The sequence below is a fragment of the Syngnathus scovelli genome, chromosome 16 (assembly GCF_024217435.2).
Source record: "Syngnathus scovelli strain Florida chromosome 16, RoL_Ssco_1.2, whole genome shotgun sequence".
NCBI lineage: Eukaryota > Metazoa > Chordata > Actinopteri > Syngnathiformes > Syngnathidae > Syngnathus > Syngnathus scovelli.
Genome location: NC_090862.1, coordinates 3,494,005 through 3,510,285, shown reverse-complemented (window position 1 = coordinate 3,510,285; position 16,281 = coordinate 3,494,005). Strand labels below are relative to the sequence as shown.

Genomic DNA, 16,281 nt, shown 5'->3' with positions numbered 1-16,281 from the left:
GCGGCGTCATTGACGAACCGTCTACAGACAGACGAATGAAAAAAATGCTGGCCAGCATTGAAAAAAAACAACCGCAAAAGACACTTAATATACCACCAAAACGCGCAACGACGCGACGCAAAGTGGATTGTGGCGTGCCGTGCCGAAACCTCAAGCACTCCATAGACAGCGAAAATGCTGCAAGAAATAATAAATGGCATCGTAAGAAACTGCAAACATTTGCTCACGAGCTAAATTGCCTGCGGCCTACAATTTACCTCCAGGCCCACCGTCGCGGTGGACGTGACGTTGCCGAGTCACGAGAGTCCGACAGTCCTGCGACAAACAAGAAAAAAAGGCTTGTGAGAAAAGGCAACAAAGCACACATTTTGGGGCCGATTTGAAAACTCTCCTTGCGGTCTCCAGTTAACTTCGACGCCTACAGTCGCCGTGTGAAAATCCTCCAACAAACAAACACGGCGTCCGTCGTAAAAAACGGCAGGAGACGACAAACATTTGCTAGCTTACCTGAGAAACCGTACGCCGCCACGCGCTCGGTGGCACCTGCATATGATAACTCCCCTTGAGCGAGCGCACCTGTCTTCAATTTACCGAAAGCCCTGACGTCACACCCGTCAATTCAAATCTTCTTCTCCTGATCGTCCAACGGCGCTCCGCACACTGACGCCGCCAGGTGGTCGCCCGTCATGGTGACTACTGTGGAAAGGGTTGCTTCGGACTATCCGATGAAACTTTGAACACCGAACATGTTTGGATGGATACTCTATCAATAAGACCAAATCTCCTTTTGTTTCCGAGCAGGCTCTGGTCGAGTGGTTAACGCCACCTCGTTAACCTCGTGTAGTGTACCTATACATATTGTCATATAAAGCAGTTAACCAAATGTCTGATTTTTATGTTTTAATTGGCGAATATAAAAACAAGGAATAAGACGCCAGACAAGTTTTAACATAAATGTTTATTAAAAATAACAATATTAAAAGCAAATTTCAAACCAGCAATCTAATGTGAAATTGCAGTAGATATATCGGATAACAATATTTAGGCGTATATAGGTATACACGTTATTTAAAAACGACTAAGTGTTATACTACGATACAAGTGCTTACCAGCTCAGTGGCCTAAGAGGAGAGTGCCCGCCCTGAGATTGGGAGGTTGTGGGTTCAAACCCCTGCCGAGTCATACCAGTGACTATAACAATGGTACCCATTTCTTCCCTGCTTGGCACTCAGTGTAAGGGGTTGAAATGGGGCCCCCCCTGCTGCTCACGATCATTGGGACTTTTGGCACTCAGTGTAAGGCAGGGGTGTCCAAGTCCAGTCCTCGAGGGCCGCATTCCTACATGTTTTCCAAGTTTCCCTCGTTAAACACACGTGATTCAAATGATCAGTTCATCCTCACCTTCTGCAGGAGCCTGATCATTGGGTTGAAAGGCCTGAGCACTAACCACTACACTATGGAACCTCGCTCATATAACATGGAACATACATGGTTTTATGGAGTAGCACACAAGCAACTGTGTTGCAAAAAATATGATAAAATATTTTAGATCCTACTGGGATTTGAACACTAGTCGCTGGGGTGAAAGGCCAGAGAACTAACCTCTACACTATGGAACCCTCTCTCCTATTGTATGGATTTTACATGGTTTTATGGGGCAGCACACAAGCAACTTTGTTGCAAATGTTTCCATGATAAAATATTTAGCATCTTGGTGAGATTTGAACCCGGGTCGCTGGGGGTAAAGTCCAGAGCACTAACCACTACACTATGGAACCGTCGCGCGTATGGCATGGAACATATATGGTTTTATGGAGCAGCTCACAAGCACCGTGAGACTAGCAGGTTGCGCGTTCAAATTCCGGCCGGGTCATACCAATGCCTATAAAAATGGGACCCATTGCCTACCTGCTTGGCACTCAGCATCAAGGGTTGGAATTGGGGTGTTAGATCACCAAATGATTCCCGGGCGCGGCACCACTCCTGCTCGTGAAAATCACACGGGGATGGGTTAAATGCTGAGGACAATGTGTGTGTGATCATTGGGACTTTTTTAGAGAATAAGGTCCCGGAAGATCAAAAAAATGTAATGTCGAGTTACGGGAATGTTATTATACAGAGCAAAGGTACTTCTATTTTTTTCATCATTTGATTTATCTTCATTATGATTAATATATTAAGTATGGGGGAAAAGTCGACAAATTCTAAGAAATAGTCTACGTGTACTTATCTTGCTGCAAGGACTTTGAACACACGTCAACCAGTGTCTGCAAAGAAAAGCAAGCGTGCGCCGAACTCTGGTCCTGCTTGCTCGAAGTGAACACCGTCCACAGCCACCATGATTGGCTTTTTTCTTTCTTTGTTTTCGCAAATCTTCCAGTCAGGTCAGTGTTGTATCAGCATCGACTCTCCAGTTCGTCACCGCGTGCTTGTTTGCAGCTGGTGAGAAGCTCATAATCGTGCCGAATGCTAGCGAGCGTCATAGGTGAAGTTAGTTGCGAATCGCGTGGCATTGTGGGATGTGGCTGCCATTTTGAAGCTAGCGGTTTCCATGGGGAATGTAAACAAAACTTTGCGGATGCTGCGTGACGCTGATTCGTTGGTTTTGTATTGGTGCACTGCCCTCTGCTGGCTAAATCATCGAACTTCCAAATCCAACGGGATTAAATCAATTTAAAACTGACGACGTTTTGAGTTTTTGAATTTCGTAAATGACATCCTAACATCCTTGTTTTTTCATAAAAACATAACCCAAGAGATGTTTATTGTCCAAAATCCTGTAACTTTTATTCTTCAGATGAAACATCCAGATGTTTATTGCAGTCATTTTTTTGCATTAATAAATGTTTACTCAGTAATAAATTATTTTATTTTCTCCAGGCTGGATAGGTGTGAACGAGCGCACCTTTATTGCTATCAAACCAGATGCCGTGCAGCGGAAACTGGTGGGTGAGATTGTGCAGCGTTTTGAGAGAAAAGGGTTCAAACTGGTGGCACTGAAACTTGTGCAGGTATAAAAGCGCACCATCTACAGTACGTTCTTTATTTCTTATTTCCACACATTAATTGTGTGCATGTCTCAGGCTTCAGAGGATCTTCTTTTGGATCATTATTGGGATCTGCGGAACAAGCCTTTTTTCAGTGAACTGATTCACTACATGAGGTCTGGTCCAGTGGTTGCCATGGTGAGATGTTCTTGTGTTAAAATGGTACTTATATTAAACTAAGTTAATGTCTCCATTATGTTTTTCTATTCACTGAAGTGAAAACCTATTAGAAACTCATTCCTTATTTGCATTTTTGTTTGCGACATAGCTGTATTTTCATGGATTTGATGCATACAATAATAAAAAATAACATGAACCTCTCTTTGAACACACATAATAATGGCTGTGTGTTGATTCAGGTATGGCAGGGTCTCGATGTGGTCAAGACAGCACGCAAAATGTTAGGCGAGACCAATCCGGCTGAGTCTCTCCCTGGGACTATTCGTGGAGACTACTGCGTGGATGTAGGAAGGTAGGAAGAACTGAGGCAATAAAAAACTATTTTAAAAAAACTATATAAAAAAACAAAACTGTTTGCACACTGCAGGAATGTGATCCACGGCAGCGACTCTGTTCAGAGCGCCCAAAAGGAAATCTCCTTGTGGTTCAAGAAGCAGGAGCTTCAAATGTGGGAGCGCAACAGCATGCCCTGGATCTACTGAGGACGACGACGCGGATTCTGCATTTCAGTTTTGTCATCAGAATCTGGCATCGGTCACCTGTTCCGGTGTACTTAATTTAGTTACAATTTTGAGGGTGAAAAAGACTTTAATTGAACACCAGCTTTGTTATTAATAAATAAAAGGCTGCGAGAAATGACACACATAGTACCAAACACGAGCTGGCTAATATTCTATTTAAATAATGAAAATGCACTTCGCTTGTATAGCTCATGCATTCGTGCTGTGAGCATCGTGACCAAATTAGGAATAAATAATTGTGTCCATTGTTTACTTGGATCATAGTTTTAGTATTACTGTTTTGTCCACTAGATAGGTAAGAAAAGGAAAAGTGAAAATATCAAAAAGCAACTTGTGAATTTAAACATCCATCTTATCGATTCGTTTTGTGATGTTACTTGTTTTACAGTTGCTCAGATAAAATATTTCTTAAGTAATCTTGTATTATGATATATTGCATATACACACAAAGACCTCAACTTTGCCGTTCATCAGCACACGTATGTTTAATATAACCCACACTGAGCTCAATGCATGAATTTTCCATCTTGACCAAAGAGGGATGGGCTTTGTAGACATTTACAGCGACCTGTACACACAGTAACAAGAAATCCACCTGCTTTTTTTATCACCTGAAGCACCGCATTGACATCAGATCTTTAATTTACATCAGGCAGCTGCAGGTCCTCTCAACTGTTTCTATTGACAAATATCTCTTTAGGTTTGAGGTGAACATGCCTTCACCATCTAATCCATCCATTATTAATCAAGTTCAATTGTTAATATTCCCACAAGGGTATTGGATGAGAGATAACTAGTGTCTACTTGAAATGTAATTGTCAGTCATAGCATCTTTTAAAATATTTTTGGTACATACAATAGATTTTGGGGAGCTGGAGAATTCTGGGTTCACTGGGTGGCGAACTAAAGGAAGAGAAGGAACCATGGGGTTGATGCAGGACTAGAGAGTGCTTGAAGGGTGAATACACGACAGAGAAAACGGGATATTTATGAAGCTGAGTTACGAGGCCCACAATGATATTTGGAATGCCCTGATGGGGACGGTAAAAGCAGGGCAGGTAGATTAGGTACGTACAAGGCATTAAAGGTTAGTAGTTGATGGGGCACAAGGGACGATGCACAGCTTGTACAGTACTGGATTTAGAAGGGAGAACTTATACGTGACCAGGGATTTATATTACAGAGGAGATAGTGAGGGGGGAAGTCACTCGGGTATGTAAGACACCTGCCACACGATGATGTGGCTCCGCTCTGCTTTGCACAAAGCGGGTTTGACCTGTGTGGTGTCATCGCTTTCACCTTCCTCTGTCTCATCATCCTCGCCATCCCCTGAGGGAAAAAACAAATATTTTTATAAAGATGTTTTTTTTTTTTTCTTGCTGAGTGAATGCTCACCTATGCGAAAGTCAATGTAACCTTCTCCACCACTGAGTACCAAAACATTCTGAACACTTTGGGCCTCCGTCTCTGGGGGGGCCGTGGAGCCTGGACCTTCTGTCGGGCTATCTAGCACGCTGCCGTTCAGTGTAGCTAGAACATTGCCTTGTAGAAACAATAAAAAGGGCATAAGAGTAGAACTAAATGTGTCATGAGAGATTCAAGAAATGTCTTATACATTAAAGAAAATAATTGGTACAAATTAATGATGTAATGTCTGTTGTTTAAAATATCAAAACCCAATTTTTAAATACATCATAAATATATTTGAACACACAAGATGTTAAGAAAATACTAAAAAAAACTACAAAAAAAACAAAAACACTAACCTAGACAATTTATAATACTGCACATTTAATTAACCGCAGCAACAAGGCCTACCGGGGACTGTGACGAAGAACTTAACAGCATCACGGTGTCCGTGGAAACATAGCTGCGCCTGCGCCATGGAGCAGTAAGGGATGAAGCTTCCGTTGCTTTTCTCCGAGCCGTCGTCACCGTACACGTGGATCACGCCCCCAGAAGATGTCGGGGATACTTTATTAGCTGAGGGGAATCACAGAAAAACTTGCCAAAGTGAATAAGGTTATTTTATTGAAATATCCAAGCAGCACGTGTGTTTAAGAACAGGCCCAAAAAAAAAAGAACTTAAAAATACCAGGAATCGCAAATTAGAGTGATGGGATTCCCGCACACCTGCATGCAGTAAGCCACACCAACAATATCCCACTGAAGTCATCAATACAGTGTAGCAAAGATGAACAACATGCAAAGCAACCAGCAACCAAGGGAATGTCATGAAGTTCAGATACAAACCAAATCAACCACTATTAAGACAATTGGACTTATTGAACCTGAATGCTAACATGCTATTAAATGCAACATAGTCAATGCTGCCATGTTGCAGCCAATAGCATTGACCGTTGCTACTATTTTGAGTTAGCATGTTAGAAAGCTGATGCAGAATTAAACATCAGAATCAATCTTTTAGACAATCACCTCCTTTTTAAAATATTTTTCATTTTTAGTCTTATTAAAGGGACACATAGGCAGGTGAAGAGGAGCGGGAGGAAGAAGCACTCCCACTTACCCCTCAAACCCAGGAGTTGTCCCCGGTGAAGGACCACGGCTACAGGAAGAGGAGGAAAGGGAGAAGGAAGAGGATGATGAGGAGGAAGGAGAGCAGAGGAGAAAGTAGAGAAACAGTCGGAGAAACCCACTCAGGGGACAATACTTACACTGTTCGAATTATCCCTGAATTTATAAAAGCAACCCAAAATGTTCTCAACCTCAACAGATTAAGGAGCTAAATGATGGTGCTGCGATGTAAACACACTAAACTCACAACAAACGGATGACAAAATAAAGATTGTAAGAGCCCCCGAGCTGTAAACAACTGTTGAGATGCTAATTGTTATCACTCGGCTCATTCTGCACATCTGATGCAAAACACACTCACTCTCTGTTAGTGGGATGGAGACGATCACGCCATTTCCAGTCCCCACCCACAGGCGATTTCCACCAATCAGGAGAGCCGTGATGCGTACGAATGAGAAGCCCAGCTTGCCGGTGCCTGTGGAGGAAAAGATGAGATTCAGCCGGAATGTCCTATCTATGCATCTATCCGTCTGTCTTCTGACCGAGCATCTTGCTGACGTAGGGCTCGATGTCCACATCTTGAAGATGTTGGTGCGTATGGGCGTGGTAGAGTCGCAACGTGGAATCCAGCCGGATGGACACCCAAACGCCGTCGCCGATCCAAGCTAGCTGGCGCACCTGACTCTCCCTCCGAGGGTGGGCGTCGAAGGACTTCTGTGGGAGGTGAAGTAAGCACGTGACAACAGTTTCACGGAAGACAAAGAAGGGATAAAATGAGACTCGCCTCGATCTGCATGCTTTTGGGTTGAATGACGTGGATCTTGTTCTTGTAGCCGCACCACACTTTATCGTGCACGACGGCCATGCAGCGGATGGAATGATGAGGTCGGCCCAGGTCCATGAGGTGGTAGTTGGACAAATCCCATTGGCCGTCTGCATGAAGGAAAAACTTCAGTGAAAAATGATCAGAATCACTGACCTACATTTAAAACATGCATTACCCTCTGATCTGTGGAATATGGCGAGGGTCCCGTCAGCCAGAGCCACCAGCACACGACCCTTCACGTGCCTGCAGTGGAGAGAAAGCACGACTTTGGTCTCACTGGACAACAGCAACCAAAAAAAAAAAATCATGGAAAGGTTCTTACACCAGGCTGAGCACAGAGTCTTTGAGTTTGATGGAGTGGAGACAATTTTTCCAGTTGCCAACTGCTGAGTGGACATAAAGCCTGGAAGGTGACAGAGAAGAGTCTTACATCATATCATGTTTGATGCATGATTAACCTGAAATGCATACTGACCAGCCATTCTGAGCCCCGAGCCACATGGTGGGTGCCATACTGGTGTAATTCTTCACTTCTTCACCAGCATCTTCAATTTCTGGTGGCACTGACGTTTCCTCTTTGGACTGCCCGGCGGCCCTGTGTGGACAGAGAGCATGCAGAGCTCCGTCTCCTCTTCACCGTCTCTGCACGTTCACGCTTTTGATTCCACCTGTCAGTGGCATCCGCTGAACGAGGCGGCGGATCGGTGAACACGTGCTCCATGAACGGACCGGAAGGAGCCGATCTGAGTTCTGTTTGACTGGACGTCGACTCTGGAACTTCGGTGGCCTCTGTGGCCTCCTCGGCCGATTGGGTCGGGAGGATCTTGCTGCTTGCGGGGGGAGCGACGGGGGCTAAAGCGCATGATTTGAAATTAACGTGATATCTGACAGAGTGGACATTGTCTCACCTCCCTTGCGGTTAATATTAAAAAATTTATTCGCTATGTGCCCACCTTGTCCTTTGTCCATTATGGGAGTGTCAGTGCGTGAGGAGCAGTTGCTACGGGCAACACTGCAGTTAGTGGCGCAACCCACTAGCGTGATACCAGCCAACATACCCTCCACGCTGCCGGCATCTTCGCCACCCCCTGCACCACCATCACCTGGATCCAACACAATCTCACCAGCCGGATAGTCGCTCTCACTAGCAGCTGGATACGCACGTAATCAAAACATTTAAAGGAGACGTCAAGTCCACGACCGCCGTAAAAGTCGGTGAGAGAACCTAACCTGGCACACTGGAGATGCAAAGCACGTGAGCATTGCAAACGTTGAACTGGTCCACCAGCGAGCCCGGCTGGTTGGCGTCGATGATCACCACCTTGCTGGCTGAGTGGGTGCTGGTGAGAATCCAAACACGGCTGCTCATGGTGTCTGCTTCCTGCAGCTCCTTGGACTGGAGGAGGAGAGGAAGCTTAGAGGAGCAATAATACTCATCATCTTAAATTTAAACCTTTTTTTAAAAAATGTGGCTACTAGCACTACTATTTTTAATTCCCACCAATGGGACTGGGAAACAGTCTGACCTTCCTCTTCTCAGGAGAGTTGTGGTTGCTCATCTTGCCTCCTTCATTCTCTTCTGCTTGCAGAGGGTCGCCTCCACTGGAGATGGCTTTTAGTGCTTCTGACTCCTGGCTGCAGGCTTTCCATCCTGCCAGGTCCACTCCGGCAGCACACCAGAGCTGAGGCAAGCACAAATAGGAGCATTCAGACTTGAAGGTGGACCATTTTACATTAATCTCTATGAGCCAGCAACAAAAAAAATATACATTATAACAATTCAGCTCTATTGCGTGATTCAATTTAAGCCAGAAAATGTTACATAAAACATTTGTTAATTAGAAAAGAAAAAAAAATTCCTCACCTTTCTATTGGGATCTTTCTCGACCAAGGGTCGACAGTAGACGGGAACGGGAACGTTCTTCATGCGGTTGTCTTCTTTCTCACCGGCGGTGGTCTAAAAGCAAAACAGGCCAAGCAAAGCATTTAATTGCTGTGTGGTTCCCCCTGGCCATGATAAAATAAAATAAAAAACATAAAGATAAATTAATCTCGCGAGTCGGATTCTGAGAGGGTGCACATAATGGGGTGTTCAATCTGCCATCACTTGCCTGTTGTCTTTTCAGCTGGCTGTCCTGAGCGCTGTCCGTCTGACCACCAGTCTGGATAAGAATCATGAATCGGATTTTTTGTTCAAAGGATAATTATCACGCGGCTAAAGGATCTGAAACCATGACTCGCCAATGAGGGGGACACAGCAGAACGTGGGACCCTGTGGCTTGGGTATACCTGTTTGAAACGTGGCGGCACGCTCCAGCCACAGGCTTGCATGATGCCGTCGTCACGGCGCATGTGCTCGCGCACCTGCCGGTACTGTTCCCGCCGTTGCTCTCGGCGGGCCAACAGTGCCGAGTCACTGAGGAGAGACGCAACACCGTTACTGGCCAGTCTGGAAGCAACGGCCAGGCGGCGGGAGCGAGGAGAGAGAGAGAGCCAAGCGTTAGCGAGCAGCCACCAGCCAGTCACACAAAACAGAAAGAAATCGACACATCATGGCTCATCATGATATCGTGTAAATTCGAATGATCACTCTAAATATTTTTTTCACTTTATCGTGCATGAAGAGATTCAAATTAGTCAAAAGCCAGCAAAGCGGCAAGGTGCTGACGCAGAGCGGAAGGCAGCCAGGGTGCTTGCTCACTCTTCTGGGAAGAATTCCAAGGTGCGGTTGGAGGTGGAGATCTGACACATGGTGTGGCTGCGCCGTTGAGGGAAGCCCGCCGGTGAGGGAGACTTGTAGTGAATGTTGACGCTGTAGTACGGACGCTTGACAGGCGGCGGACTGGACGATGAGCTGAAGAGACGTGCAAAGCTGGAGGGATGCAGAGATATGAATGTTTATTCCATTTTGGGTAGCACGACATTGTAAACACATTTTCAAAGCGCAAACTTACAACTGCCAGATGGTAGATTTCTTTTTCTCTTGGATTGCAGGATTCTCACGAGAAGCCCTGGAGGAACGAAAACAGTATATATTGACATTATTATAAAGTACAGCTGAACACAATCACTCATTTAGATTTTTAAATAATTTCATTCATTGGCATACTTAAATTATCTCTCATAAAACCTATATTTACATATTGACACGTATCGCTTTGGCGCCATCTTGTGGCATCTTGTTGCAGATAAATGAGGTAACGAACTGTGAGTGTTCCATCATAACAGTCCAACTTTTTTTTTAAATCTTTTCTTTGCTCTCCATACCTTATCATCTCTGTCCACCGCACAGCCTCCTGCAACTCCATCAGCCTCTCCTTGTACTGGTTCCTCTCCATCAGCACCCTCGCCATCTCTACCCTGGTAAACCGCCGCCTCTGAGTCATGGTCATATCGCCATCTTGTATGGGAGATGAAAACTGGACAGAGAGAAGCAAATGTTGAAATACACTCCAGAGCTGTTTTACAACGCATGTTGAGAATTGAGGAAGACTCACGTCATCGTTTCCTTCATCCTTGGAGTCCCGAGATGCTCCAAGAGCCTCTGCCCTTAACCTGCATATATTAAGTGCTTATATTACCAAACCAGGCAAGAAAATATTATTTCTTAGGATTCCTTTTAGTTCACAATCATTTTCACCTCCGTAGTTCTTCTTCCAGCTCCTTGACTCTGGCGTCCATTTTGTTTTTGGACTGCCGCAGGGCCTCCAGTTCCTCCCGTAGCACCTCGTGCTCGCTGGACAGCTCGTCCACTTTGGCGATAAGATCGTCTTTAACGATGTTGAGAGCATTTCTGTGAAGGAGGAATGAGAGTTAGAGATTTATGGGAACACATTCGAGGCTAAAAAATATGATTCTAAAATGGGATGCCCGGAAGTCTAATAGGGGCGATTCTACGTTTCTTACTTGGTCTCTAGAAGCTGTTTGTTCTCCGTCAGCAGGTTCTCCACCTCCTTGCCCATCCCTGAAGCACAAATATGTTCTTAAGATAGGCCAAGAAATTATTTGTCAAAAGAAAACAAGTGAGTGACCTTGCTAACAGCATTTTTTTTTTAAGATGAAAAATTATACAATGGCCCCACGTGTAATTTTATTCAATAAAATATGTTTAATTGTGTTTTATGAAATGCAAAGAAGGCAAAATATGTAAAAAAAGCCACACAAGTGGGCTATTAGCAAATATGAGCGGAAGCAAAGCGCCTTACCAAAGAAATCATCTCGGACTGCAGGCAAAAGAAGAAAGGAGGGAACGGAGAGGAAGGAAAGTAGATGGATAGAGAAGGAAAAGGGAGGTTAAGGTTGGAGACGGAAAACGATGTTAAAATTTCATCAAGTTTAGATAAGGACGGTTAAAAAAAAAAGACATCAAATTGGCCAAAATTACCTGCTGAAAATTTTTAAAAACAAGATTACTATAAAAAAAGGAGTGTAATATTTACGCAATATATTTTACTTAAGAAAAAAAGATTACAATGTTATAATGCAATACTAAAAAATCTTTACTGCTACACTTAATGATGATCAAGCAATTGTTCCGAACCGCCGATGTTAATTTTTTATTAGAATTAGAAATAAATAACTACTCATTAAAATTAAGGGGAGTTTTGCCGAGCAGCAAGAGGTGAGAAGTGAGCGACAGGAAGAAAAGAACATGTTCCAATACACACCTGAGAACTCGCCTAAAGGTGTCACCGGTGAAAGCACAATAAGAGACAAAAGAAAAAAAAAAAGTGCCATATTAACAGAATATAATAAGCACTTCCTTCAATGTCAGCATTCCAAATAGGAAACTATTCAACTTGATTTTTCACGTTCCTTTTTCTCTTTGTTGTCTTTGCACAACAGAAGCATAAATCAAAAAAAATAAGACAAATGAATGAAGCATTGTGGGTAACAAAAGCTGCCAGTCAGGATCCCGGCAAGACTGCAGTGACGCATGAATTGCCGAGCTGCAGCAGCATATTTTATATTTCAGCCCACTGACTCTTTTCTGACGTTAGCGTGGGAGCATTTACGTGATCGTTGTGATTTCCATACCGAGAAGCTCTGCCCCGGCGTCGACGTCTCCGATGATGTCCGACTTGGCGTCTTTGATTTCGTGGTACAAAGAATCCGTGTTGATTCCAAAGGCTTCGTTGACTATTCCCTGCGAGGGGCTGCGAAAGCGACACCACAAACCGTATTGGTCATTTGTGCACCTCAAAATTTAAGACACCTTGTATAATTTTTTGCTCACCTGTTTCCTCCATACACTCGAGGATCCACACACATGTCCAACTCAGGAGTAGAATCGATGATCTCCTGAAACTCTGACCACTCATCACTGCTTCCCATACCTGCCAATCATTAAATGTCAGCTGTGCAATGCTTGGCGGATGCTAGTTTTCGTTAGCCTTACCGATGCTCACGTTCCTGGTTTCCTGGGAAACCTGGACTTCCATATTCCGGCTGAGCCGCTTAGCGTTTTTTCTGCCCCGGTTGCCGGCCCGCATGGTATCAAACTCGGAGGCGGGAAGGAAGCCTTCGTTGATGGGGGTGACAGTGGCGGAGGGGACGGAGGAGGTGGGCGTGTTGGACTTGCTTCCAGTGCTGCTGGGGGTGGCCGCCACTGAGTCAGACTCCGATCCGTCCTCCTTTTGTGGATGTGGCATGAGAGGAACGAGAGACAAAAATATTAAATATGAGCATTGAGCAGTGATGAAACAGCTAAAACATCGGCATGACCCATTTTATCTTAAGAATTGGAGTTTTAACAGACATCAACTTTGGGACATTATTTATTTTTTTTTGTATCATTCTTAAATAGCAGAAAGAAGGGGTCACGCCAAGACAGCTATAAAATGTTTAAAATTAACACAAAAAAATCATACAAAACAAAAACACGGGTACACAAGGCCTCTTTATGATCACAAAAAACGATCACAAAGCTAAAAAGAAAAACCATCAAAAAGGACCCCAGCTTGCTTGAGTCAGCAGAGAAACAAATTGTTGTTTTAGAGTTAAATGAGAATGACACTGTTGCATCAAAAGTGACACAAGCAGGCATGAAGGGTGGTCCTTGGAGGCGGTAAGGCTGGCCACGCCCCGCAACAGCCAGCACTTGCCAGAGGTGGGAGCAAGTCACTTAAGTCACTTCATCTATGTGCAAGCCCTAAGTTTCAAGTCTTAACCTTGCAGTCTTAACTTTGCATAGGAGCCATTTTGCACTTGAGTATCTCTACTTGTCAAGTCCTGCAGTTCAAGTCAAAGTCAAGTCTTTCCTACGTTTTAGCAAGTCCCAAAGTCCTAAAACTGGCGACTCCGGTTTGACTCGAGTCAAGCCGTGTGACTCAAGTCCCCCACCTCTGGCGGTTGTGGAGAAAAAAGATGGCCGCTGTCTGTCCCACCTGATAGGCCGAACTGAGGGTGGACTGGCCGAGCTCGCTGACCTGCCAGATGTCTTTCCCGGGCATCATCCTAGCCCCCCCGAGACCCCCACGTACCATGCCCTCGCCGCTGGGGTACAGGCTCAACGATGGCGGCCGCTCTGCTTTGCTGTTGGCGGGGGAACACACAAAGACCAAACGTGAGTTGTGCTTTCAGAATATCAACACTATTTTTTTTTTTATTAATATTATTCTCAAGATGACTTTTGACAGAGACTGAAATGCAAGCAGGAAGATTTAGGGAATTGAGAGAAAAGGTGAGGTAGGGCACTTGCATGTTGGATTTACCTTTTCCTCCATGTGTGACGGTGACTGTGCACACAGCAGCACAGACAGCAAGCCAGCAAGACACACAGTCTCAGATTAGCGAGAGACACACGATCGGAAAATGACAAGACACATGAAAGCACACTCTTAAATGTCAGATGACGAGCCAGTCGATTCTTCTTTGCTAGCTTTTTAAAGCTGGAGGTATTTTATATATCTTTTATTGTTTTGCTAAATGCCCTATCCCTTGTTTTTGGTCATCTCACTTTGTACGTGTGATGGACCCTGACAAACAAATGGTAGCAGCAGTGAAGTGAAGATATGATACATATAAGATGAAACATCAAATATCACATTTGAAATCTTCACACAAATACTCCCACGGCAAACAACTCACGTTCGTCCACTGCCGTCTGATTGGCCGCTTCCCGTCTGCTGTAATTTGGAACGCTCGATATGCTCCACGTACGTCTGGATCATCTTAAATAATAGAGTGGGAAATCAAAAAGATGAATAAGTAAATATTGTCACGCTTTTAATTGGCAGTTACCTCAGTGTGGCGTTGGTGCAGAGCGTTGTATTCTTTCTTCATGTCAGACTCTCTTTCCTCCAACCGTGTGACTAAAAAAACAAAACAATTATTTACATTGTATTTGTGCATATGATATTTATGTAAACAGAATTTCACAATATATTTTTGGATGGATTTGTTTTTTTATTTTAAAATTACAAGTGAGTTTGAGCTTGGAGTGAGATTTTTACTCACTTTGGTCAGCATAGTTCTTGGACTTCAGCTCCAGTTGTTTCCCCTGCAGCTCTAAAAATTCAACTTGCACCTGGAGTTCCTTCTTATCTTCTTCTAGCTCATCCTCAAACTCAATGAATTTCTAGAGATGATAAGTGAGCACACAATCCAAAATGATGAACATGAAAAAAAGCATTTTACAACAATCACCCTGACAAACTCAAAATAATTGCATATCTTGGTAAGATTGTCAGGTAAGAGACATTGAGTTTTTTTTTTTTTAGCATTAGCATTAGCGTGCGTCTATTAACCTTGTAATCTGAACCGCTCCTTGCTGCTCTTCATACTAGATGTTCTTGTTGCACTATTTTTACTTCTTGCAAGCACAAATCAAGTTACAGTGCCAGACCCATTCATGATATTGATTTCTCATGATGATGTCCTCCCCTCCCCCATTGTGGCCCTATGATTATCGCCTCCTCTGTTTTTGTCTTGCATTTGTGATCACGGGAAATGGAGTTCTCAAATGTCACAACAAACAGTGGTTGATCAATGTGACGTTCGAAAAGAGTGACTCACTTCCTCGGCCTGCTTGCGCAGCGCCTTTTCCCTCTCGTACTGTGTGATCAGCTGCTCGTTGTCCTCCTTCAGGAGCTCCAGCTCCACCTCGTGTTCCTGGTTCTCCAACAGCACGGCGTCCAAGTTCTCCAAGACGTTCACCACCAGCGGCATCAGCTCCTTTACTACCTCCTCGTCGTAGCTGCGGATCAGCCTCTCAAACTCCCGGTAGATGCTGTTGGCCAGGCCCGACACTCGCTCTGACATGACGGTGCAGGAGCCATAGTCGTCCTGGTAGTAGGGTTGGAAAAATCCAGGAATTGTTAAAATATCGTATGGATGTTTGTGTGTGATCAAACAAAATGGAGGCGAGGTAAACAGCAGCAAGTTGGACCAACTAAAGACTCTTATCCAACATATTAAAATGATGTGATGAAAGGAGAGGTTCCCAAAACTCTCATGGAAATTTAACCCCTTTGCAATCCTACCTGGTAGACCACCTCGTCTATCTGTAGCTCCATCATCGTGGCGGCTGCAGCTGGCTGCGGTGAGCCAGATGAGGACTTTCAAAAGGCCTTGTCGACTGTCGAGATGTTTTTGGATCAAGTCAACGCAGAGGAAACGTGTAAATCCGCATAACAGTCAACTCGGGGAAGGGCACGAAAAATATACAGAGGGCCACTCCTCCTCCTCCGCCACCAGCACGTCGTGTCACGGCCCAGCTAGTTGACTCCCTCCGAATAACACAATGTACCGAATTCAGCGACGGTGGAACCGTGCTGTTGTTTCTCCAATGGATGTGGTATCACCGGCGCCATGGCGAGTGATAAGCGAGAGATGCCTTCGTCGATAATGCCGCACCTGCCTCTCAGCAGCCGCAGCCACCGAGCACAGCCATTGCTGGCTCGGGAAATAAATACATAAATTAATAAATACAATAATAAATAAGACAAATAACGACGACCTACGTCAATGTGAAGACATTGGTGCCATTTTTTTCGGGGTCGGGAGGTGATCGTGATGTCTCCCAATGGGAGAGGTTCTCGCTACCGTTCGGATGGAGGAGACAGCTGACACGGTGGGGGTGACGTCACAGTGACTGCGTCAAGTTAGCACAAGGCACCGGAAATTTGGGTGAATGCTGAAAGTTTAAAATGAAGACGAGTTCAACAAAAAA

The 16,281-nt window shown here is 44.5% G+C and overlaps 2 protein-coding genes across 20 annotated transcripts; one reads left to right on the top strand and one right to left on the bottom strand.

Annotated features, from left to right (window-relative positions):
- Positions 1 to 2,249: 2,249 nt before the first annotated feature.
- Positions 2,250 to 4,164, top strand: nme3 (NME/NM23 nucleoside diphosphate kinase 3). Its single transcript, XM_049746226.2, has 5 exons — positions 2,250 to 2,384; positions 2,881 to 3,011; positions 3,084 to 3,185; positions 3,407 to 3,519; positions 3,595 to 4,164. The coding sequence occupies exons 1-5, from the start codon at positions 2,339 to 2,341 to the stop codon at positions 3,707 to 3,709; spliced, it is 507 nt and encodes a 168-aa protein (XP_049602183.1). The 5' UTR covers positions 2,250 to 2,338; the 3' UTR covers positions 3,710 to 4,164.
- Positions 4,165 to 4,207: 43 nt separating this feature from the next.
- mapk8ip3 (mitogen-activated protein kinase 8 interacting protein 3) lies at positions 4,208 to 16,213 on the bottom strand. 19 transcript variants are annotated; one of them, XM_049746203.1, is made up of 36 exons: positions 16,073 to 16,213; positions 15,593 to 16,004; positions 15,126 to 15,395; positions 14,568 to 14,688; positions 14,352 to 14,422; positions 14,199 to 14,281; positions 13,823 to 13,846; positions 13,496 to 13,643; positions 12,508 to 12,742; positions 12,346 to 12,445; positions 12,147 to 12,265; positions 11,777 to 11,788; positions 11,315 to 11,332; positions 11,016 to 11,073; positions 10,750 to 10,902; positions 10,607 to 10,664; positions 10,377 to 10,528; positions 10,064 to 10,120; positions 9,811 to 9,981; positions 9,399 to 9,558; positions 9,221 to 9,271; positions 8,974 to 9,066; positions 8,636 to 8,791; positions 8,340 to 8,505; positions 8,063 to 8,260; positions 7,778 to 7,961; positions 7,585 to 7,704; positions 7,432 to 7,512; positions 7,285 to 7,352; positions 7,068 to 7,216; positions 6,826 to 6,997; positions 6,645 to 6,758; positions 6,276 to 6,314; positions 5,567 to 5,731; positions 5,144 to 5,290; positions 4,208 to 5,077 (listed from the first exon to the last, which is right to left on the bottom strand). In XM_049746203.1, the coding sequence occupies exons 2-36, from the start codon at positions 15,626 to 15,628 to the stop codon at positions 4,953 to 4,955; spliced, it is 4,074 nt and encodes a 1,357-aa protein (XP_049602160.1). In that variant the 5' UTR covers positions 15,629 to 16,004; positions 16,073 to 16,213; the 3' UTR covers positions 4,208 to 4,952. The 19 variants fall into 19 exon arrangements, with proteins under 19 accessions (XP_049602160.1, XP_049602164.1, XP_049602172.1 ...); XM_049746207.1 differs by having other exon boundaries at positions 9,399 to 9,525; positions 15,593 to 16,151; XM_049746215.2 differs by having other exon boundaries at positions 9,399 to 9,525; positions 13,592 to 13,643; positions 15,593 to 16,151.
- Positions 16,214 to 16,281: the final 68 nt, after the last annotated feature.